Source organism: Triturus cristatus, chromosome 3_2 (genome assembly GCF_964204655.1).
Source record: "Triturus cristatus chromosome 3_2, aTriCri1.1, whole genome shotgun sequence".
NCBI lineage: Eukaryota > Metazoa > Chordata > Amphibia > Caudata > Salamandridae > Triturus > Triturus cristatus.
Genome location: NC_140584.1, coordinates 851,140,629 through 851,164,578, shown reverse-complemented (window position 1 = coordinate 851,164,578; position 23,950 = coordinate 851,140,629). Strand labels below are relative to the sequence as shown.

The 23,950-nt window shown below is 44.8% G+C and overlaps 2 protein-coding genes across 2 annotated transcripts in view; one reads left to right on the top strand and one right to left on the bottom strand.

The window, feature by feature from the left end:
- The window catches only part of SUPT6H (SPT6 homolog, histone chaperone and transcription elongation factor), a 1,106,805-nt gene extending 1,094,425 nt beyond the window's left edge, over positions 1–12,380 (bottom strand). Inside the window, exon 1 of the mRNA XM_085649126.1 lies at positions 12,245–12,380. The gene's annotated coding sequence lies outside the window, so the exon portion shown is untranslated. The remainder of the gene's footprint in view (positions 1–12,244) is intronic.
- A 10-nt stretch (positions 12,381–12,390) lies between these two features.
- Positions 12,391–23,950, top strand: part of SDF2 (stromal cell derived factor 2) — a 97,937-nt gene continuing 86,377 nt past the window's right edge. Inside the window, exon 1 of the mRNA XM_085649128.1 lies at positions 12,391–13,359. Within this exon, the coding sequence (XP_085505254.1) occupies positions 13,197–13,359 (163 nt within the window). The 5' untranslated portion in view covers positions 12,391–13,196. The remainder of the gene's footprint in view (positions 13,360–23,950) is intronic.

Here is a 23,950-nt window from a genome sequence, read left to right as displayed (position 1 = left end):
TGGTGCATTCCTGTCCTTTCCCCTTCCGCTGGCGCACAAATTGATGCCTAGTACCAATGTAGGCAGGATTATTTCTGTGCAATTCCGAGAGGCATTTTCCTCTTCCCATGCGAGCTGCAGAATGCAGCACACATTGAAAGAGGGGAAAAAAAGAGGAGAAATAAAAAAAATTCTCATTAAGCCTCCGCTAGGGAGGCGTAAGGTTTTGGCGCTGCTCCAGGTTTATGTGATTTTGTGAATCTGGGGCAGCATCAAAATTAGTGTTGCCCCATGTAATGCCTCTTTGACGCAGACTATGGCAACAAAGTAACTTGCGCTGCTTTGTCTTACTCCATATCTAGGAGGCCTTGCAAAACCATGCAGTGTGACTTTGCGCCGCCTCATACGTATGATCGATATGCTTGCACTGCCGGAGCATCAAAAGAAGTGATGTTCTGGCAGCGCACGTCTATCATAAATAAGCTCCAAAATATTCTGTATGTTTTTTTAGGTCCATCAACATCAGGTAGCTACATTTAAATAATGGGCAGCTTAAATGAAAACGAAATTTAAAAAGTTGTTACTCAGTGGGAAATGCACCGTAGTACATTATGAAACCTATTAGTTCATGAGCAGCAGCGGGCTGTGTGTAACCAGAGAACCACAAAATTAAATCTTGGTTGGTGCAGTGGCAAATAGTGACTTATTTATTTTTAGTGCTACGAGGTCACAGCCTCTGACAGAAAGCACTGTGAATATGCAAGCCATTATTTTATACTTGCATTAAAGATAGAATGATACAAAATGTGCAAATAGTTTTACATTAAAATGGTGCTTCCAAAATGTAGATTCTAGTAATACCAGAGTGTTTGTAATGCAATGTTTCTTTACATAACCGTTCCTTCAACACCTCTTTAGAGGTACTAAGGGCTGTGTAAATACAATTACGATTAACAGCACACACTTCACAGTTCAGTTGTAACTCTGTGCACTACCACTCAAAAAAACAAACCTCTGCCATCACAAAACTTGGAGTGATTCAATAAATTAAAGCGAGAACCAGCTCTACACTTGCAGATTAACTCACAGCGCACATTAGCCCTTCATTCAGGCAACCAGGCACCCTGGCACGAAGGCTTTTAACAGCACATGAGATTCAATTAAACTTCAGCAGAGGCATTTTGACAATAGAAATTAGCAGTCTTGGGACAGCTGTCTTTTTCCAAAACAAAAACAAACCTTTTGGATTCCAGGCACAAGCGAGCAAGTGAAGCTGGGTAATGCGCGCCCCCTTCCCAGGTTTCCACGCACCCCCTCCCCCTGATGGTCACGCCCCACAAATTCATGACCTCTGGTGTAAAGAAATCTTATCAAAACACCTAAATGAGAATAGATCTTCAATGGCTTCTGATGGCCATAATAAACTTCAAAATATTCTGCACTAATTTCAGATCACAGAAGATAACATGTTTTAACTGCAAAGACTAACTTCATCTTTGACACACAGCCAAGACTTAGATCAGCAAAGCTAACTTGATCAAACAAGATTCAATAAGAAATAACGTGGGCAAAACACACTTAGATATGCACACTTCTATGGAACATATTAAGTCCAACCCAAAGAAACCAACGACCATGTTGATTCTGGACCCTCTGAAGGCAACCATTTCATTACACGTTACCAAATGTACTGTTTTTTTGTCTGCTTTGCATACAGTCAGCTACATGATAATAGAAAAGCAAAAATGCAGTAACCAATGGCAGATACCAGTATCTAGAGTAACTGAGATGTCTCTTAAGAGGGCACTTTTCTACCTGCTAGACAGCCAGGGCCCACACCTCACTCTAACTAAAGGACAGGACCCGCTATAGCTCCTTCTCCTGGACAGTAGACACATAAAGCATACCCAGGCCTCGAAAAATTGACTTGTCCTCTCGCAATTGTGAGTCTAATTTGATCAAGTCGAGCCATTTTTAGCACCTACTGGTCAGTTCTGGTGAGTGAATGTAATCTGGAAAGGAACAGGTGTTCTGTTTATTCAGAAAGTTTATGAGCAATAAAGATACCTTCAAATCTCGTTTTTTATCTTGATACATTTGCGGTCTGTTCAAGGAAAGAGGTCAGATTGTATTGTTTTCTAACTGCTGCTTGGAAAATGTGGTTTCTTTTTTTTTTATTCCTACAGTTAGAGGTTTTTGTCAAGTGAGCTGTCTGGCAATCATTCTGAAACAAAAGGCTGTAGTATGTCCGTTTTTTTCTAACGCAACATTTAAATAGCTTGTAAATGAATGGCACAAATGTTTCAAAATATACTGGGAATTACTAAAGCACATTTATTTGTTATTCAGAAGTGTGATGCAAACAAAGATTTAACTAGGAGCAAAACAAATGAGAACACTTTACTTGGGAAGAGCAAATCATTTTTTTTTGCAGAAACTCAATTTCCAAACATTATTTGTATACTATATAGTTTTATCAGTAAAATCGTATGCCAGAGGAAAATGTCACTCTAAAGCCTTATTTGCAAGGTGGAACTTGTTAGGTCTAAGTCGACGGAGGTCCTGGGTACACTCTTAAGTTTTTAAAATAAATGCAGACTCTTGGTAATAAACTTTTAGAACGCTTCCATATCTAGGTCTGAATTAGATGTCATTTCTACTTTTAAACATTTTATTGATAACTTTTTTTTAATCTGGAATCCTTATTCACTCTGACAATGTGATCAGGGGATTTTAGTCTGCACCGTTGCTTGTCTTGTCAATTCAATTATGCATTTGAGAACTTAAATCCAGGCATTGATCGAGTGAAACTTCTTTATCCACAGCAAGGGGAGAATGTGAATAGTCTTATCGCTGAATATAACTTGGTTAATTTAATTGATCAGAGTTTAGAGGGTTCAACTGAGAGGATCCCTACGTTCAAGGGGAGAGGTCTTAGCATAACCATAGATTATATCTTTGTTTATGCTCAGCTCCTATAGATTTCAAGGTTGTGTGGGACAATCTGAGTGACCACAATCCTCTTTTGAGGGGCAAAAAGCCTAACGATGTGGTCTATTCCTATAAGGAATCAGTACTCTCTGTCGATCAGGGCCGACGATTGCGGTAGGCCTCAGTTGTCGCCTCTGATTTTCTCTCCAACCTGGTCGCATTTTGCAGCACCAATCTCGTCTTGTTTGACTGAGGAAGCCTCGGCTCACAGTATCTTGTTGTCCTTCTCCAAGATCTGCAGGTATATCAAATCAGCTCTTAGCTAACCAGGTGCCGCTCCAACGCCTCCACCAGTTATATGGTTTGATAAAACGTGCTTGAATGCACACAAAGATTGGTTGAATCCTTGCACGAAATACCTCAGAGTCAGGAAAAGGTTAAGAGTGCCAGGCCGGTTTATCGCAGGTCCTGCAAGGAACATAAGATCCAGCTGACAGAAGAGTCCTGGGATAGTTTACTCACCACTAGCATGTTGAAGGATAGTGCCGCCTTCTGTGGTTAATCTCCCCTTGTTCAAGAGTGATCAACTTTCTATCCAAGCATCAACTATTACTTCACAAGCTTGGGTTTAGCATTTTAAGGCCATTCATAGCCAAGAGGGAGAGCCCACCTGGTCAGATGCTAGCGAGGAGGATTATACTATTACATTTCTATTAACTGAAGTGACCTCTGCGATCACTAATCTACCCTCTAACAAGGACCAAGGCCTGATGGAGACCCTGGGGACATTTTATAAATATCTGTCAATCTCTGGGCTCCCATAATAACCCAACATTTGAATGCAGTGATAAGAGGATCCCCCTCAACAACCTGGAGCCAGTCAGTTACAGTCCCAATTTTTAACAAGCATTGGTATAGCCAATAGGTATCGCCTTTGGGACCTTATAAGTGTTTAGTTATCCAGCACAATATCCTTGGAGCAACAACATCAAATGTTGCATGGCTAAACACTTATAAGGTCCCAAAGGCAAGACCTATTGGCTATGCCAATGCTTGTTTTGAATGAGTGACTCATGCAGGTATGCCACTGTGAGGTAGAGATGCTGCGAGTGCTTTTACAGGAGCCCCTGTGACATTGCGCCTCTTCAAAATGTATCTTGGGTCTGGTGTAATACTTCTAGCCCCTATTCCCATCTTCTCGCACCCAATGCATCCTTAAATGTCCCATGTAGAGCCGGGGTTGACACTCCTATTACCCCTGCCATCCAGTGACACTTTACCTGTCACGGGTGGTGGTGGTGGACGTGGTGAAGTGGTGGTGGACATGGAGGTGGTGGACGTGCTGGTGGTGGTAGACGTGGTGGTGGTGGTGGATGTGGACTAAGTTGACGTGGTGGTGGACAATGTGGTGGTGGTGGACGACATGGCGGTGGTGGACGTGGACGTGGTGGTGGTGGTGAAAGTGGTGACAAATAGTGAGAAAAGGTAAAAGCAAAACAGAGTGAATGATAAAAAAAAAGAAAGCAAGATAGAGCACGATGGAAGAAGTGAAGAGAAAACGGTCACAGTAAAAGCAAAACACAAAGTAAATGATAGCCGTGCACGAGTGAATAACTAATGCTTCTATTTTAAAGCACACGCGTGCTTGTCACAGTAAAAGCAAAACACACTGCTGGCACTGCAATCATGTGTTTGCTAGTCCGGGAGTGGTGCGTGCGTGTGTGCACAGTTTGCTCTTTTTCGAAGCACATACTCGTGCTTGTGGCGCGCTCCCGCAAGGTGGATGCTGCCACAAGCACGAGTAGGTGCTTCGGAAAAGAGCAGAACAACAACTTAAGGTCCTCCTTTGCAGCGCATGCGCGCTGCGTAGGAGAGACCTAAAAAGGGAAACAGGTCAGATCCGGCCTGTTATAGACCAATATCCCTTATTGATTAAAGTGAAAATTATAGGCCGGATCCTGCTGGAGCGACTTTCCAAATGGGCAGAGGAACACAATATCCTGACTGATCTGCAATATGGGTTTAGGCCGGGAAGGAGCACTGTTGAGCAAAATTTGAATCTCTATCTGCTGATTTGCAAGTATACCAAGGCTAAACGGAGGGGTGGGGGGAGGGGGGGGGGATACATCTGGCCTTTCCTGGACCTCAGCTCAGACTTTGATAGAGTTAACCCCTCCAAGCTTTGGTCCATGGTGGCTCAGATGGACAGAGCCCGCCCTAGTACATTTTTTACGTAATTGCACAGGGACCTCTCGGCTTCTATCAGATATTGCCCCAATGGTGAATGGACAACACACTTTAAACTAAAGCAAGGAGTTCGCCAGGGTAGCATACTTGCACCATTTTTATTTATTTGCTACATAAATCAATTAGAATCAGTTCTCACAGACCCTCACCTTGAAGCCCCTATTGCAGGTGGCTGTATGATCCCTGCTCAGCTTTATGCAGATAACAGTTTTAAATTGCTTGGTCTGCTAGGGGGGGTTACATAAACTTTTAGACTTATTTATTGATTTTATGAACAGCCTTGATCCGTCTAATATTTTTTGTGAATCACATGTGATGATGTTTGGCCAGCCTAAAACAAAAACAATTAAATTTATAGTGTATGGTCATCATATTAGCCAAGTTTTGTTATTTGGGTAATTAATTAGATTCCTGCATCCTTTAATAAATCATAACGTGGCGACTATTAACAGGGCAATGTTTAGCTTTGATGACTTCTCCTGGTGTTTGGGACGCACTCAGATAAAATCAGTCCTGGACATATTCAAGGCCAAGTGTTTCCCGGAAGCCATGGCGGAAAAAAATTCCTCAGGGGCCTCTTAGGGGTCCCACAAAGTACACCATCTGAGGTTGTTCATGAAGAGTTGGGCATGGGCCATGTGACTGATTTTATTTGGCTCTGCCATCTGCTGCTTTGGCTTCAGTCTGGTGCAAGGAGTAGCTAGGCCTCAACAGGTTGATCATGCAAGATTGCATGGACCTGGATAACTTTTCTCTTATTCCCTGGCTCACCTAGGTTTCCTCCACAATGAAAAGTTTACATAGCTGCCAAGGTTTCAGATTGCTATGTGTGACATTTTCATCCTTAAAGTATAATTATGAGTGACCTTTCAACGACGAGGGACACTTTTTGCGAGCAAAACTCAAGCAATGAAGATGAGAGAAACATATACATATCAGTAATTACACCCATTTGAGCAATGAAAAACTGTAAGAAAAAACTTTAAAACTGGTGCAAACGCTTGAGGCGGCAGACTCATAATTACAATACAATTATTAAAATATAACGGATAGCAACCTGAAACCTTAGTAGCTATGCACTTTGAGGTTTCTCTTTACCAACTGACGTTGGGACTATTCAAAACAACAATGTATAATAGAACCCTGCTTACTATGACTTGCCCATGTACATCAAGGGTTGAATCTCTATGGCAGTACCACTATATATGTCATGTAGATTGCACAATTTTCTTCTCTAATGTATAATTCAGACGTGGTTTACTCAAATTATTTTAACTTATGTTGGTAATATATTTTTACGGGAACATCTAACAGGGGGTCACAGTAGTACAGCACAATACAGTCCATCCCATAATGTCCATGATTATCTCATGTACATCCAGTGTTCGAATATCATGCAAAAACTGACAGTCAAAACCAGTCAGTAGCCAGCACCTAACCTATTATCCCCAAGATTATTAAAAAGAGGGAAAATACCTTAAGATGTGTGCACACAATCTAAGCACCCACTGTCAAGATGCAGTCCTACTGGACCCAACAATGTTCAACATAAAGACAATTGGTGCACCAACACATCAATGATATCACAATTACGAAATCTGTTTCCGAAGTTTGTTCTTCAAGTTCTCTTTTTTATTGGAAAAACATTAAGCAACATGAAGGTTGGACCAGCCAACGTGTGTCGTCCAATACAATGGACTTCTTCAGGGCGAAAGCAAATTAGTCTCAAAATAAGTGGCCAAATTCAATCTGTGGTAAAAGCAGATGACTGGAAACCGGACCGTTCAATCTCTCCGATTGAAGTATAACTAAGTTACAAGCAGCTATGTCCCAGGATCAAATGCCAGGAATATGCAGTACTTGCCGAACAGATAAAACCTGGAACAAATTTATGATGGAGACGGTCCAAAGCAGCTATCTCAAACAGCTCCGCACCATATTAGGGGCCGAAGCCAAATACGTGGGGAAGTCCTCTTTCTATCCTGGGTATGGAGGAAAGTGGAATCCTCAAACTTCCCTGATTATAAGGCTCCCAATTGAAAACAACGAAACAAGCAAACCGCTGTTTCCGGAATCAATAAAAACGGTGCAGAATAGATATATCAAACAGCTCAGCACACTGATAAGCACTGCAGCCAAAGGTACACGGAAATCAACTATCCGTCCTGTGTTTGGAGGAAGTGTTCGATTCCCTGGCTTTACTAACCTTCATTTTCAGCTTGATACCATTGTCTTCTTTAATTTAGTCACAATGTGTGGTATTATTTTGGCAATCTATTTAAATAGACACACCCAACAGCATCTCATGTAAATTTAGCATAATACAGCCTACCTGGTTCGCTCAAGGCTCACCTACGTACATCTACTTCCTTTAATCTAGATGTATTTCACAGTAGTACTTGCATTTTAGCTGCTGACAATCACACTTAATGTGCTTCATGTCGCCTCTGTTTTGCATCTTTTTATTTGACCGACACATTTGTTCATTTGAAACATTGGCCTTTCTTGGCCCACATCACCTGTGGTACAACATGCTTCACCACCATTCAATCAGTAATCCCCAGGGCTTGATTCTCAGGTAGCATCTTTCAACATTCCATTGTTTGCTTTCTTTTATTGTAATTAATTTGTGACGGTCGAGCCCTTAACGTTGCGCCGAGGCTCTGTATTTAAACCAGATGACTCGACACTTGGACTCACTTTGCCTTTTGAGGGTTGAATCTTTGTGTCTTGCTTTTTAGTGTTCAGCAACTTATTTTGTCCATTATTGCTTATACGTTTACCACCACAAGATAGTGTTGGTACATTGCCTTCACTACTTACCCCCTCCATATCTCCTAACAAGCTGGCTGTTTATTATCAAACTCTAGCTGTCAGTGACCTTTACTGCGGCAGGCCTTTTGACTTTTAAACCCTGCGTCTGTAATAATGAGGGCCCTGATATGGAAGGTGTGAGGTATAAACATGTCATTTTTCTTTGCTAAGGAACACACGCACATTACTGAGCAGTGTACAAAACCAGTCATTGAGCGTTTAAAACTCATTTAAACATGACCTGGGCTAGTTCCCAGCCAAGAGGGGAATCCGTGGCCACCCTTGTGTGCCGCTCCCTGTTTCCACCACTTACCCGCTCCCCATGATGAAGGTTCTCACTGACCTGGCCGGTGAGTGCCAGATGGGGAATTGGAGTTCTTCTTTCGGACTCCGATTTAGTGCACACGTGTCGGGCTAACGCCTCCTTAGGGCAGACCATTGACCCATGGCCCCTGCAGGACCTGGTGGAGCTCTGCAAGCGTGCGGATACACACGGGTATAGTAAGGAGGAAGTATTTGTTGCAGTGGGGCTGGGAGGTGACTGACAGCCATTCTACCAGCCCCTCCTACTGCTGTATAGACACCCCAAGAACCATGTGAGACTGGAGAGAAGGACGGTGCGGGGAAAGAGAAGGGAGACTCCGGCGAAGAGGACATGATCTTGGGAGTGTCAGCCATGGACGTCACCACAGTGGTCGCCATTGTGCAGTCTGTGCTGCAGCTCAGCCATACTCAACCAAAAATGAATTAGTGCTGCGCCGACCAAAAATGAGCTATTGTAGCCGCGCCATGACTGTCACTAACAGCTCTGAAAACAGTTGAGCAGCAGATAAAGAATGATCACATTCATGACCCCACCCGCTGCAGCGCTAAAACTAAAGTTTTATAAAACATTATATAGCAGCATAAGCAACTAGAATTAATAACCAGTCACTTACTTTTCCCGCGGCTGCCAGCAAGCCTGCTCCTGCACCTGGATAGCTGCAATGATTCGGATTGATGGGCCAGCCTGCCCCAATGACTTTCCCATGCAGCAGCGTTGGCCGTGGTCCAGGCCTCAAGTCGAGGACTGCCGTCGACACTGCATTTTGATAATGGCCTCAGTGCTGCTGGCTGCAGTGCCTGTTGAGGCACCATCACTTTGGCGGCGGACGGATCAGGAGTGACCGCGTCCTCGCATTATGGTAGAGTCAAGTGAACAGTTATGTGCGGTGTGAGCAAAAACTAACTGCGACGACGCAGGTGAATTTGTTACATTGTTACCTCCCCTGCCTAAGCCCAGAGCGAGCTGAGACAAACACCCCCACCCCCAGCTAACCTGCGCGCTGCCAGATTTCTGTCTGTCAACTGTTAATTTAGCAACGCTATGGCTTTTTTGGAGAGCCTAGGATGCGCTATAAATGCGTGACTTTCGATTTCAGTGTGGGGATGCGGACCACCACACTGAAATGCTTTAGTCCAACGTCAGGCGCGTGGTATTTGGCAGGACTGAGTTTAGGGATACTAGAACTTTATCACAATCCAAGTGGCATTGGTCAAACCGATAAAAGATGGGTCAAAGAAGCATTCAGAGATAAGATGACAGCAGATTGGGAGATTTCAGCTCAGATCAAGCTTCTAGCACATCATACACTTTTAGTAAAAACTGTAAGCCGCCTGGAGCTGTACCTTACCTTGCACATGCCACGTCACCAGCGACGACTGATGACTTTCTTCAGCCTTAATCTATTCCTGTGGCTTAAGCCTTTTAATCATGGTTGTTGTATTAACTTTGTTAGTGGACTGAATTTTTCTCTTTCGCCACGTTTTATTTTCATTCCTTTCTACCGTTAGGTCTCACTTTCAATCGACTGAGTCCAGAGAATGTTACTGACTCTAAGCTCTTGTGTGCGATTGTGACAATGTTTTCATTAATGATACCTTGCAAATAGTTATGGTCTTCTCGAAATACAACTATTTTAAATATATACGTCCACTCTTGAAGACAATGTATTTTAACCGAGTGAGTGAGACCTGCTTTACTGTTTCTCCAGTTCTTAACCACTCCCACAGTGTGCTATTTTTTTTATCGATCTTTCTGGCGTATTTAAGTCAACCTAATGGCATTTTATTTGATTTATATTTTTAATGTATTGTTTTGCGTTTGACTTTTATGATTTTATCTCTTAAAATCAAATAAAGAGGATTGATTGACTGACAGTGAAAAATGTTGTTACCATTTCAAATTAAAACCTTCTGATAGCAAATGATAGCGTGCTGCCACTTCATGCTTTAGTTTTGCATTTATTAAAAGTATAGGTTTTAAACATGATTGCCCCTGCCCTGATGACAATGTGGTTAATGAACTAAGATGAAGGTCAAAGGTCATGTGGATCCTATATGTTGCTAGATCAGCATTTTATTTTGAGCAAAAGTTTAGTCTGTTGAATCAAACAAAATAGGGTTTTTTATAGCGCAGACATGCTGAACTCGCACATTTGGAGGTGCACTCATATACGATAATGAAGAAAATGGTGACTCAGTGAATTAAAATACTTGCTCGGGAACACATCATTTGAAACAAGTTTATGGGTCAAGAGCATTAAAATTAGGTCAAGTAGATTATTTAAGTCCCTAGACATGCAGGCCTATTAACAGTTTTATGATTTTTCGAGACCAGATACCTAAACAATCTCTGGAGCTAACAAGCTCACATCAGTAGCGGATTTCACATGAGAAGCCCACTTGAGTCTGGAAGACCTAGAGCGACTAAGTGGTAAAATTTCATAAGCATTTTATAAACCAAATCAATAAAATAAAATGTAAAGTCCATAATTCACAGATCAAAACCTCAACGATGCTCGTCAATAACACATTGTCTTATTTAATCACTTTTAATACAAGCAGCATATAGTTCATAACAATAAACCACAAGATGTAAGCATCTGGGCAGATTTTTTTTTTTTTTTTTTTTTTTTTTAAGCATAAATCCAGGAAGATAAAGAGTACATAATCGGGGAGGTAGGGGGCCTCAAAGAGGTTCACAGAAACTACACTGTCTATTCCCAATAGGAATGCAGCTCCATTAACCTTCAATCAACCTTAGTGGATAACATAGAAAACGACTGCTTTGCACCGGGGTTGAGCCTACTGTCAACATCTTGGTTGCTATAACTCTGAATCTAAAGTGTAGTTTGTGTATGAATTTGCTTTAGTCTCTACTTCCTTTAATTAGACTATGATCTGGGTAATAGATACATCTCCGATATTCTTTCAAAATTACTTCCGATGTTTAGTTGACAGAAGACCAGCTACTGTAAATAATAGTACATTTCAGGAACGCCAAATAAAATATATGCTTAAATAAACTGTAGCAGCCTATGAACATGCTTATAAACACTCTATACCACGCTAATCCTCCAAAGCAACAAAAAAGTGCAATGCGTATTTTCAGTTTAATCTGATTCCGAGGCACTGGCTGTGTAAACAGTTTACCTGTACAATTAATACTGGTCAAATCAGGATTTTTATTGTGGGTAACCCCAGGTTTTTGTGAATTGACCAGAAAGCATGTTGCATGGAAATGTCATATACTTCGTTTTTTACAAACTCAATACAAGAAAACTGTCATTGTTACAACAACCATGTCGATTTGGGAGGGCGTGGGGGGTTTCTAAAGAAAATCACTTAATTGCATGGTATCACATTTGCTTGTTTTTTTTCCACACTGTCAGCTATATGATAACCGTAGAGCATAAACGGGGCAGCCAATGGCACATACGAGTAACTAGAGTTATTTAGGAGATACAAAACAATAACAGACTGTTACTATACAATGTTCCGTCGTGTTATGTGCGCCTTGGCCCCTGTGAATTCCATAGGCGTGAGCACGTGAACAAATAAAATCTTCTTTTACCAAGCCTTCTCTCCTTTACTGCTGACATATGAAATGTATTCTTGAGGAAGGGGCAATCACGGGTAAATCAAAAGCAAGGTCTCTCACGGGCATCGTGTATGACGAAAGAGACCATTACACTGTTCCCCGACCAGCGTAGGCCTCTCTCTCGACCTCTCTCTGCCAATCTCCCCTTCCGCGCCTCCTCGATTCCGAACAGGCTTTCGCGGATCACTCATGACAAACCAACTCTCCCCCTTTCGCCCAACTATCCACCACTTCTTGTCCTACGCTATTTCAGGCCCCTCAGTCTCACTGCCTCTAAAGCCCACACCTCTTCCAGTGCTGAGTTGAACATTTCGTCCTCCCATTATCTCTCCGCCCGTCATTCCACCTCACCTTTCTCGTCACTTCTCCTGCTAGGGATGGCACCTCGAGCTCTTAGAGTTCTGTTGAAAATGGATGCCAGAGGGACCCAAAGGTGGCAGTATGAACAGCCACGGAGAAGGCGGGTCTAGAACGGGGGGGGTGACATCACTTCCGGCAGCTGACAAAACACCAATGTAGCCGGAGCTCAGTATTAGAACGCTGCATCCAAGCAATTTTAATGTTAATGTCACTTCCGGCTTGGGAGTTGTTATTGTACAACATTTTGTTAGAAAAAACTTTATTAGTATTTAGGTAAATATTAAATATAGATCCGGTAGTGGCTACCGACAGCCGCTAACACAAATTTAATGTTTCGTGTTTCGTAATTGTATGAGTGAGTTGCTAATGAAGGCCTTGTTTTAGTTTTCAGTGTGGTATTCGTGGATTTAGTTTTGCCGCAGTTAAAAAGACTACGATTACCAAAACGTAAGGGAAAAAATAAACAATAAAAGCCTGGAATATGAAATCACGGAAAACGGAAGAACTCTTAAAATATACATTTGAGAGTGGAATTTGGCATTAAATAGTAAAACAGTAAGGACTTGGAGATATGATGAACTAATTAAACAGATCTTCTCCAAAAACCACACAAATGGAGAGAGAGAAAGAGAATCTCGAACGGCTACAACAGTATTCCTTTCGTTATGTAGGCGCGACTTGTTTTGTGCTTCTTTTCCCATAGAGTGGGTCGGTCGTTTGCAACAGGCTTGGACTCTGGCAGCAGCTGCGGTGACGTGTTTCCGGCACTTTTACCGGCGTCTGTCATACAAGGTTCCCCTTGATTTCTAGCAGGCCGGGGCATAATATTAGAATCTTCTCCATATTTAGAATTGTTACTCCTGTATAGCAGAATTATCGTGTTTGTTTCTGTACTCCCATTCCCTATTAGAATTCCTGTATTTCCTCTTCTTGATACTTTGCAATGGTTTCCTCGGGCTGGGTGCTGCTTTTCTTGACCCCGCCACTGTTGCTTGCACCGGACCCCAGCACCGCCTCCTCACCTGTCACATGTGGATCCGTACTGAAGCTACTTAACCCCCGGCACAGCGTGCGGCTGCACAGCCACGACGTCAGATATGGTTCAGGTACGGGGGAATTACAAACGTGCGGAATGGGAAGGGCTAATTATACAGAGATATCATTTATATATATATTGCGCTTACTACCTCTGACGAGGCGTTGTAACATTCTTTGGACTCTGTCCATTGAAAGTGAGAACTAACGGTAGAAATGGTAGGAAGGAATGAAAATAAGACGTGGCGAAAGAGAACAAGCATTTACAATGCAATGGTCTCGGCATTGTTAAAGTTAGAGCTGTTGGCCTTGCTCATGACATTATTCTTGTTTATGTTTTTAAAACAATTAAAGAAACTGCATTGTTATTTACAATGTCAATAGCTTAATCACTCTCCAATGCGAGACCTATTTCATACAGAGTCACACACACAGAGCCACCCACACATACAGAGCCACCCACACATACAGAGCCACTCACACATACAGAGCCACTCACATAGAGCAACCCACACACAAATAGAGCCACCCACAGAGCCACCTACACACACACAGAGTTACCCACACACAGTCACCACACAAAGAGCCTCCCCCCCACACACACAGAGCCCCCCCCCACACACACACACACAGAGCCTCCCCCCCCACACACACAGCCACACACAAAGGACACCAGGAAGTAAAAGTGATACACAAAGCGATTGTGCTCAAGCAATACTGTATGATTGTCACCCGCACAGTCAAAATCCAGTATTCCTGAGGGTAGCAGACCCGACGCAATCACGAGTAACTACAAGCGTAAGTGTATAGTGTCATAAGTATTAGGGTCTATGCTTCAGGAAGTCACTGGAAAGCAGTTAAGTGTATAACGTAAACCTTACAACAAACACAAGTTCGTGGATAGGTCAGCAGCGAGAACAGCGAATACTGCGATTGGTTGAATAATGTGCGATACAGATGTAGTGAGGCTAGGCGCTGTCTAATGCCATGTGTCCCACCTGGGGAGGGTGACAGGGGAGTTTGATGTGACCATTAGCGTACACTATGTCGTTTTGAGAGACCAGAAGGGGAGTGACATTAGATAATATTAAACGCTGTCAAGAGGCGCTAGGAGTTCACACGTGTTATATCAGACTCTTAGAGGAGGTTCACCGGTGATCTGGGCAACGATAGCGCCAATGCAATCACAGTATAGTTAGAATGAGATTCCTTGTCTTGTTCTAGGATAGAAAAGCTAACACCACCCCTCTTCAACAAAGTACACACCCACCCAGCAAGCCTTGTATTCATTCGCTTCCCTAGAGAGGCTATCTATGTTAATATCTTGCCCCGCCCCCTTACTACGTCCCCTACTCACCAGCCGGTCTTTTTCCAGCAGGAAGACGCTTGCCGTCTTATCGAAAGACCCGGATGCCAAGCGGCGTCCGTCGCAACTCCAGGCGACTGAGTGAACCTTGGCGGGGTGCGCTGGAAACTCTCTGGTCTTGTTATTCGCTTTAAAGAACTCCTGCATCTCTTGCGTGTATAGAGATGCCATGCCGAGAGCAGGGAACAACGTGCTACCGCGACTGCGCGAAGCTGTATCCTTAGCTACGTGCGCAGGCACTCACTAACTAAACAACCGGTAACGACAGTACGCACGCGCATGGCGTCATAATAAAACTGACGAATCTGGTTGTCTAACGAAGGGCGCGCACGCGCTTTGTCATTGATGCCATGGTGGGAGTTCGTTCATTTTGCTTTATTGTTACCATTTTAGAAACGGCTCAAAGTAAAGATGGCCACCACGCTTGTCCTCGCTCTGAACACTTTTCTTTTAAAGGGTTCCCCGGCTAAGTTGAGAGCAGGCATTATCGTGTGCAAAAGCACTTTTGAAAGAAAAAAAAAGTTTGTATGTGAGGTCGATTTACCGTTTACTGCGCTTGAAAAACAAATCGTGCCCCACAGACAGCGGCATGGCTGACACCTACCCCAGGACCCCGCAGGAGCTCGCCAACTTGGTAACCATGTTTCTCCGAGGTCAAGCAGAAATGCCTCGGAGAAACGCAGTGGGCTTTTCGGATTGGGGGGCGTGTTTTTCTTTCTCTCCTCTTCCCATTGGCTGGAATGTTTACATTCCAGAGGAGAGAAAGAAAGTAAAAAACACGCCCCCGAATCCGAAAAGGACGGGGCTTGTTTGGAGAGACAAAGCTCTTCTCCAATGGCTGACCAGCATTTAGGAGGCCAGCCAATGGAGAAGGGGGGCGGGTTCAAACCCCACTTCTCAAAGTCATTAAATCTCGCGAGCGAGACTGCGCAAGCGCAGCCTTCGCTAGCCGAGACCTAAAAATGCAGTCCGCTGACAATGATTAGTGATGTATAGTATGTGGCGGTTTCAAGCCTTGCTAAAAGCGGGTTTATTCGTGTGTCATTGCCAACTGGGGGGGTGTAAAACGATTACGTAAATTAAAAAGTCCACGTCTTTCTCTTCCTGATCAAATTCCCCTTTTTATTGGGAATCACAAATCCCCCTATGTAGATATTTTGGGCTGATGGCTACTAGATATGAGTTATGGAGGAAAGCATTATTGCGTTTAGAGTAAATTCTTTGGGGGTATAACAGACAGTACACTGCACAAGAGCCTTTAGCCTTCTGTAGGAAATGTTTGGCTTGATGTCTGTAATCTCCTGGATTTCTGCATTGGCCACTTAAGCAGTACGCCGTTGTTGATTCCCTAAGCAGACTCTGTGAATAACGAGAAATTTGATAATCATCGTTTCCCTGAATGCTTGCTGTGTGTCTCTCACTTGGATCGATTGGGAGAAGACTTACCCTGGTTTTCCAGTCTTTGTCAGAGGAACGCTGATGGGTGACATTTGGAGGGGGGGAGTGGTGGAGTGTGTAGGCAGTTTGGTTTCCTTTCCCATGTGCCCTTCACGTCAGCTGCTTGCCATTTTTTTTACGTTGGTCCTCTCTTCATGAACCAGCCAAGAAGAAGGTGGTTATTCCACCATGAGCCTCCAGCCCAGTTGAGATTTGGGTTGTGTTTCTGTAGTAAACTCATACTCCTCGCAACATGGCCACCTTTGGTCATTAGACCTTTCTCTGTGTTCACACCTCTTAAGACTCCCAGTATACCTATGTGCATTCTACTTTGTACTTGAAGGTTCCACACTTGTCAGTTGATGGTCTGGTCAGCTGAAGAGGTGTACTGCTCTGCTGTATCTTAATAAACTTATCCTGTAACTTATCTAGAAGTATCTTGTGATCCAGATTATGCCGAATTTATTAAATTGATAAAAGGTAGGGATTCAAGCACTTATGGCATCCTGTTTTGGAAGAATTTTATCTTCACAGAGCGCCCTCCAGCTTCTTCAAAGGTTCCAGAAATTAAACCTCCCATGTCTTCAATCAGAAATTGCGAGTAGCATCAGACTTATTCTTAATCATTACACTGCGGAATTCGAAGCAACTAAAACGCTTTACCAGCGCTATAAAGATGACCCACCACTTGCGTGAAAAATGCCCCCTGTTGCTGGAAAAATATTATGGGCAAGACAGCTGTACAGACGAATTAATGACCCAATCAGCTATTTCTATAGAAATTCTGACACCTCATCAAGTCCAGAGGGTAAATCCGTGGTGCGATTATTCAATAAAATAGCCTACATGTTGATGGAGTTTGAGCTATTATATCACAGGGCTTGGGTCAGAGAAATATCTCAACTACAGTATGCATTACAAGCTACATTACTCATAGCCATAGCGGGGATACAAATAAACTGGACAAAGTCAGCCTTGTTCCCCTTGACTGACAAGACCTTGCAGTTCCCTCTAGATTACCCCTTGGTATGGAAGTCGGAAGAGATAAAATACCTGTGTGTTAGAGTGACCAGAAATCGGGAGGCCCTTATTAGAGCTAATTACGGGACTTTAATAGACAAACTTACGGACAAAGTCACTCAATGGATCCATCTCCCGCTGTCAATGGCAGGTCGTATCTCCCTGATTAAGATGGTGGTCCTTCCCAAATTGTTATACCTTTTACCAATATACCATATAGCCCAGGTGCATACTTCTTCCGGGCCCTCAACTCCCAGTTGTCACGACTTATCTGGGGTGGGAAACAGGCCAGAATTGGGCTGCGGACACTTATGTTGCCCTATCACCAGGGTGGGTTTGATGTACCTAACTTTCAGCGATACTATGATTGCGCCCAGGGCATCTTCGCTGTTTATTGGTTCCACCCCCCTCCCTTTATGGCACACCTGGCAGTGGAGGATGGGTATATGAGGCCTGAGCAACCTTCCGGATATCTATACACGGAAGCCTGAATAGGTGATCGGGACCCCACCATGGTCGACTGCACTGTACGGACCTGGAAACGCATGGCGGACCATATAGAAGTTAAATTCCTATATTCTCCTCGTATGGCCCTGGCACATGACCCCAGATTGAGTGTTACCCGCGAGGAAATTGGTCGTAAAATGCTCACAAGGCTCGCGATTCACACGTGGGGTGATCTATACCACCAGGGGAGTTTTCGCACGGCGGCGCACTTCTTTGGAGAAAGTGCTCCTTCGGTAATGGATACATTTCTTTACATTCGGCTGCGGCAAAATATCAAGGCGGTCACGCCTAACTTCCCGGATGAGCCGGTTACCTTGGCGCCTCTACATGCTCTGCTTCAGGCAGCCACTCCGACACATGTGGTCTCCATGTTATATAAACATGCACAAGCGGCTCCGTCGCCCCCCTCTCTTAGAGCGCGGGCGGACTGGGACAGTGATCTGGGAGCTCCAATGTCAGACGACCAGTGGGAGGAAAGTTGTTCTCATACTAATGCGGTGACAGGTAATGCCCGCTTTCGACTGGTTCATTTTAAATTTTTACATCGCCTCTACTTTACCCCTGCCAAATTGTACCGCTTCGGACTCCGGGACAACGACCGCTGTCTGAGATGCAGGAGAGCAGGCGCGGACTTCATGCAACTGGCATGGACATGCCAGGCCGTGGCTACTTATTGGGTGGCGGTGTTCGAGGCCCTATCTGAAATGATTGGGGTAAGCACCGCACCCTGCCCTAAGATTGCCCTGCTGGGCCACTCAAACCCTGCGGTAAAGGCACATCGGAAATTTTTTGCGCTGGGACTTCTGTTGGCAAAGCGCCATGTGGCGTGCAGATGGGGGCGAGGGCGAGCGCCCAAAATCAAGATTTGGCTGGCTACGATGTCAACCTGGCAGGAACAACTTCACAGTTATGCTGACCTCTTACCTCACAAGTCACGTCTCAAAGACCTCTGGGGCCCCCTCACTACATATCTCCTGCGGGCTCAGAACCCGGACGAATCCGAGGGGGACGGGAACAGGGATACAGATAGGGTTAGCCCGTCCAACATGCTCTGTCCTGCACCTACTCCACTGGCAACTGCGGCTGATTGATTTCCTCACCTCCCTTTTCCTTCCCACACATAACATACATGTCGTTCCTAGTACGTCCAGACCTGTTACACGCTTTCTGATGTACTTGCAATCCGCACGCCGGCTACACGGGCGGGGTGGGTGGCGGGTCTGCCGTTCCCCTGGATCTTGGGTAGATTGGCCCTTACTCTATGATGGCACACACTGCATGGCATTAAAGGAAGTAGCACCAGGTCACATTCTCTGATTGGGTCATAACCATATCCTCCCAGGTCACTGGATGGGTCAGTAAGGTGCAGAGCGACATCACTCCGGACTCTGGCTGCACTCTATAGTGAGATGCATTGCACCGCAGCTCTGCACTGAACGGTCCTTTACGCCACATACTGAGTATGGTGGACACATTCTGGGAGAGAACAGATAATATTGAACTTTCCGGTTGGTTATGAAAGATAAAAGAAACCTCAGGCATTTCATGTTCGAATACACCTTGCTGATATAACTGCTCACTAATGCATACTTAAACAGCTTTAGTTGAATTACTTTGCGGCCGGCCCTTATGGGTTGTAGGCGGCATGCTGTGTTAATCAGTTGATCCTTTCCAGCTAGTACTTCTTGATTATGACACTGCATGTTGTCGCTGCCGGCCTGTTCACCCAGGATGTAGGCGAAAAGCTGTGTACTATTTGTTGTGGCCAATAAAGGTTTTGGAAAAAAAAAAAAGCTACATTACTCATACAGCATCCGGAAACAGGAAAGATGTTGGTTAATTTTGATCCTAAAATTCAAGAGATAGTATGTGAAACCAAATGTATGATAAAAATGGATCTGAAGGTTTCGGAACAGGCAAAAAGATTGGTAAAGATTGAAAATATCCTGAAGAGTTACAGACTGCGTTTAGAGGAACTTCTCTCTACGTACGATATATTGTGCAGTAAAATACCTACATTTGTTCACAGTTTGTTGTCTACTAAAGTTAAAAAGGTGCAGTCTGTGTTGAGAAAGGGCCTTACAATATAAATGTGGTCATCTTTGACTTTAGAAGACTTTTTTTTTTTAAAGAAGTAGAAGCAGCCCTGGACATGTTCCGGCAAATTTTAAAGACGGTGACTGATATTTGTGAAATGCAGATTTATGTTGTTATAAAGAACATATCAGGAACAGTGTTAATCAGTTTGCCAGAAGATTGTCCCATCCCCATGGAAGATTTGCTATTACAAACGGAGACCAGCACAAAGGAGTGGGCACAAGTATTGAACCACAAAAGTGAGCAAATAGAAAATGCTGTTAAGGAGTTGACATATATATTTCAGTCTATTTATGAACCAAAAGATCCTATCCAAACTGCTAAAGGATCTGCAGAACCAGAAATTAAACAGCCAAAAGTTCCAGTACCACAACAGAAAATCGTGACAAGGTGGTTCCCTTAACCGGGACAAGTGTTCCGCGACTAGAACCGGGCCTTATAGCCCACAGTACTGAAACAGAGTTTACACAGAAAAATTAAAATTACATACAGGCCCGAACCACAACAAGAGGCCAAAAACCAGAGAAAGAGAACCAGAACCGAGACACCTGGTCCAGATCTTCAACTTGGACTGTAAGAGAACTGGGTTCATTTTTTTTTCTTCGGGAGCATCCTTCCAGAACTTTTTGAGCATTGGAGGCACTTGTTGAACTGTTCAATCTTCACCTATGAGTGGGAAGCCACGTCGGACAAGGACTGTTTGGAGAAAATACACTTTCTCTCTTCCTGTTTTTGATGGTCAACAACGGATTGCAGAGAGTAGACTGTCTCTTCCTGTTTTGTCAATCGAAGGGGAGGAGGTGGTCATGATAATTCTGTTTCTTATTTCACCCTTGACCCGAAACGAAATGCTTCTTCGTCTTCATCATCTGGAATTCCATGAGGTCGCTGACCTCCTATTTGTCTTGATGTTAATTGTTGTTGTCTCCCATGCTTTCTGCTTGTGTTTTGTTTGTTTATTTTCTTTTCCATGTAAAGAAGTAAGATGTGTAGTAAACTTGTACTCCTCGCAACATAGCCACCTTTGGTCATTAGACCTTTCTCTATGTTCACACCTCTTAAGCCCCCCAGTATACCTATGTGCATTCTACTTTGTACTTGAAGGTTCCACACTTGTCAGTTGATGGTCTGGTCAGCTGGAGAGGTGTACTGCTCTGCTGTATCTTAATAAACTTATCCTGTAGCTTATCTAGAAGTATCTTGTGATCCATTTATTTATATTTACAACAGTTTCCTTCCATGCAAGTTTTGACTTTTTTGCGTGCACCTCTTCAGCCCTTCATAAGACTGTTGTCCTTTCCGCTAGAGTTGTATGCTCTAGAACACCGTGCAGTGCTATTCTCTTGTCTGTGGCCTACAACATTCTTTTATACTTGTGAGTTTAGAGAACCCAAACTGGCACAAGAGGAAAGGAAAGGTCTAGATTCTCCTACATGGGCGGTATAGTTCAATGTTACACTTGTGCTTAATAATAAATCAGTAGATTGTTCCTTAATATTAGTGGGCCTGTATCCTAGCTCACTAAAAATTTCAAGCAGGTTTGAGGGGCAAGTTTCTTTACTAGTGCTGGAATAGTGGGGATCCAGCAGTTGAATTAGGCCAGCCCCAGTGAACTGTGCTGACTGTGCCTAACTAAGATTTGCGACACCGGGGTCACATGCTACAGCACCTGCATTTTATGAGGTTTGCGTTCAGAGCAACAATCTTCAGTAGGTGAGGGAGGTCACAGCGCCGCCCAACAAAATGCCTCACTTGCAACTTGATGTCAACGCCATGGAGAAAGCAGACACTCTGCTTACTATCGCTACACACGTGCTTTAAAGATAAACTATGATTTGGATGCCGGTTTTTGACTTTTAGAATCTGTGTGTAAGAGACGTGTGAAAAAGTAACTCCAACACACTGATGAAGTTAAAGTTAATTTATGTAGGTTCTAAATAAATACACGTCAGCCACTCCGCATACGAGCTGCCTCTTCGCTTCCCAGTATTGGTCTCCTTCTTCAACCTCGTTCACTGGAACCTTCTGTCCTCACAGTCTACGGCCTTCACATTCTGCATTCAATTAGATATCCTAGATACTATACATCTTCCCCCTTTATAGTAAAATCATCTTACTGGGAAGGAGGCAGAACAGTAGGGAAAATAGGAAAAGGGGTTTAGAGGGAAATATTTCGAAAATGAACTTTCAAACGGAGCATTTGATCTCATTGTGAGAAAGTACCATCTTTCTTGCATGGTATGCCCCCCACTTTTTGCTGAATTGCTGATGTATTTTGACTGAGTGTGCCCTGGGCTCCTGCCAATTGGGTACCCAGGGCCTGTGTTCCTTCCCTAAAACTGCATGACAACCTAAACCCAATTGGCATCTATAGCCACAGGTCAGCCCCAGGTAAATGGTACCATAGGTACCCAGGGCACTGTGACCAGGGAAGGCCCCTTAGGGCTGTAGCACTTATTGTCCACCCTTAGGGGCCCTGTACCCTTACACACACTCACTGCCTTTGCAGGCTGAGTGTCTGAGTGCAAAACTAAACAGAGAATCGACAGGGCACACATCCCTGTGTGCCCTGCCCAAAACACACACTGCCCTGGCATACATCAGCCACCCCTCTAGCTGGGTGCCCTATGCCAGTGGTGTGGGCACAGGTGCATGAGCCCTGTGCCCCTACAGTACCCAAGTCCATTCCTGGGCACTTTAAGTGCAGTGCTGCCAGTTGAGAGTATATGGTGCTGGGAGATCGTCAACATGAACTCCACAGCACCATGATGGCTGCACTGAAGACTGAGAAGTTTGATATCAAAGTTCTCAGCACATTAAACCCGCACTGATGCCAGTGTCGGATTTAATGTACAATGCACGACAAAGGGCATCTTAGAGATGCCCCCTGAACTTAACCTACAATCCACGTCTTGTCTGAGAGGCTGCCTAGGCTGCCACACAGCAGACATGTTGCTGGACCCCTGGGTAGAGAGCCATCCGCTCTCCTGGGCCTGCAACAATGCACATCCTGAGTGAGGTGCTAGGTCTTCTCCCCCAGGATGGGCAGGGGAAGCTTCAAAGGCATTCCGCCTTTATGAGCTTCTCCAGCCCACTTGCTGTACTCGGCAACTGGCCCCTGCTGGTTCTGACCCCCACTCTGGCGGGAAGATTGTCCGGAAACCCCAAGGAAGGAAAGGTGGTGTGCCAGCCTCTGCCAACCCCACCCCTCAGGTGGGGGGAGGCGAGGTGAAGCACATCTCCGGGCTCTCGCCATCTTGAAGATGGGAAGCCCTGCCCAATCGGGACTAGGCTACTGCCCCCCTCCCACACGAGAGTGGCAGGGTAGGGGGTGTACTCACCCCAGGGCAGGGACCCATTGGTCCCTACCCTTTACCTACCTGTAACGCCCCTAAATCTAGTATTTAGGGACACCCTGAACCTTCCTCCCTTAGATCCAGATTCCGAAACAGCAAAGAAGATCAAGAAGCAACAAGACCCGCCGTGCAGCTGCTAACAAGAGGAAGACACCAACTACTTTGGCCCCAGCCCTACTGGCCTGTCGACCCTAGAACCTGCTCCTGCTAAACCGCGGCATCTCCAGTGGCCAGCAACCTCATAAACCCCGGAGGACCTGGCTACCTTGTGAGCAACTGGGACTCCCACGAGCAGTGGTACTGCTCAAAGCAAGTAACTGACCCCTGGCAGCAGCCAGAACCGCGAACCCTGCACACTCTGCACCTGCCAAGCCTGGCCTGTGCTGGAGCGGACCATGACCACGAGGACGTCCCCCCGCCGACTGTGACCCCGAATCCACCACCCAAGGACCCACCTTGACGCTCCTGACGACGCCTGCAGCCTCAGAACCAGGGACCCCTCCAACCGCGACCAGCAGAGGGTAAGATTTCCCGATGCCAAAAGGCACCCCTGCACCCGGCGCCCTGCGGCCCCCTGTGCCCAACTCTTGGGTGCCTACCTATCCTCCAACTACCCAACTTAACTCTCAAAGTGGTGGTCGCACCTGAAGAATTTTCGTCCCCGAGCTTGCAGCCTTGGTTCGTCCTTGAGCTTCTCCATTGCAATCCATTGAGCGCCCGACGGCTCAAAAGCACCCTGCACCCAGCCGCCCGAGTGGCCCTGGCAGTGCAACCTATGTCCTAATCTACTTCCCCATTTGCCCCGAGCAAGTGACCAGGAGCCCAGCTCCCACAGCCGCGTGGCCTGCTAGCCAGCAGCCACCAACCACAGGCCCCCTG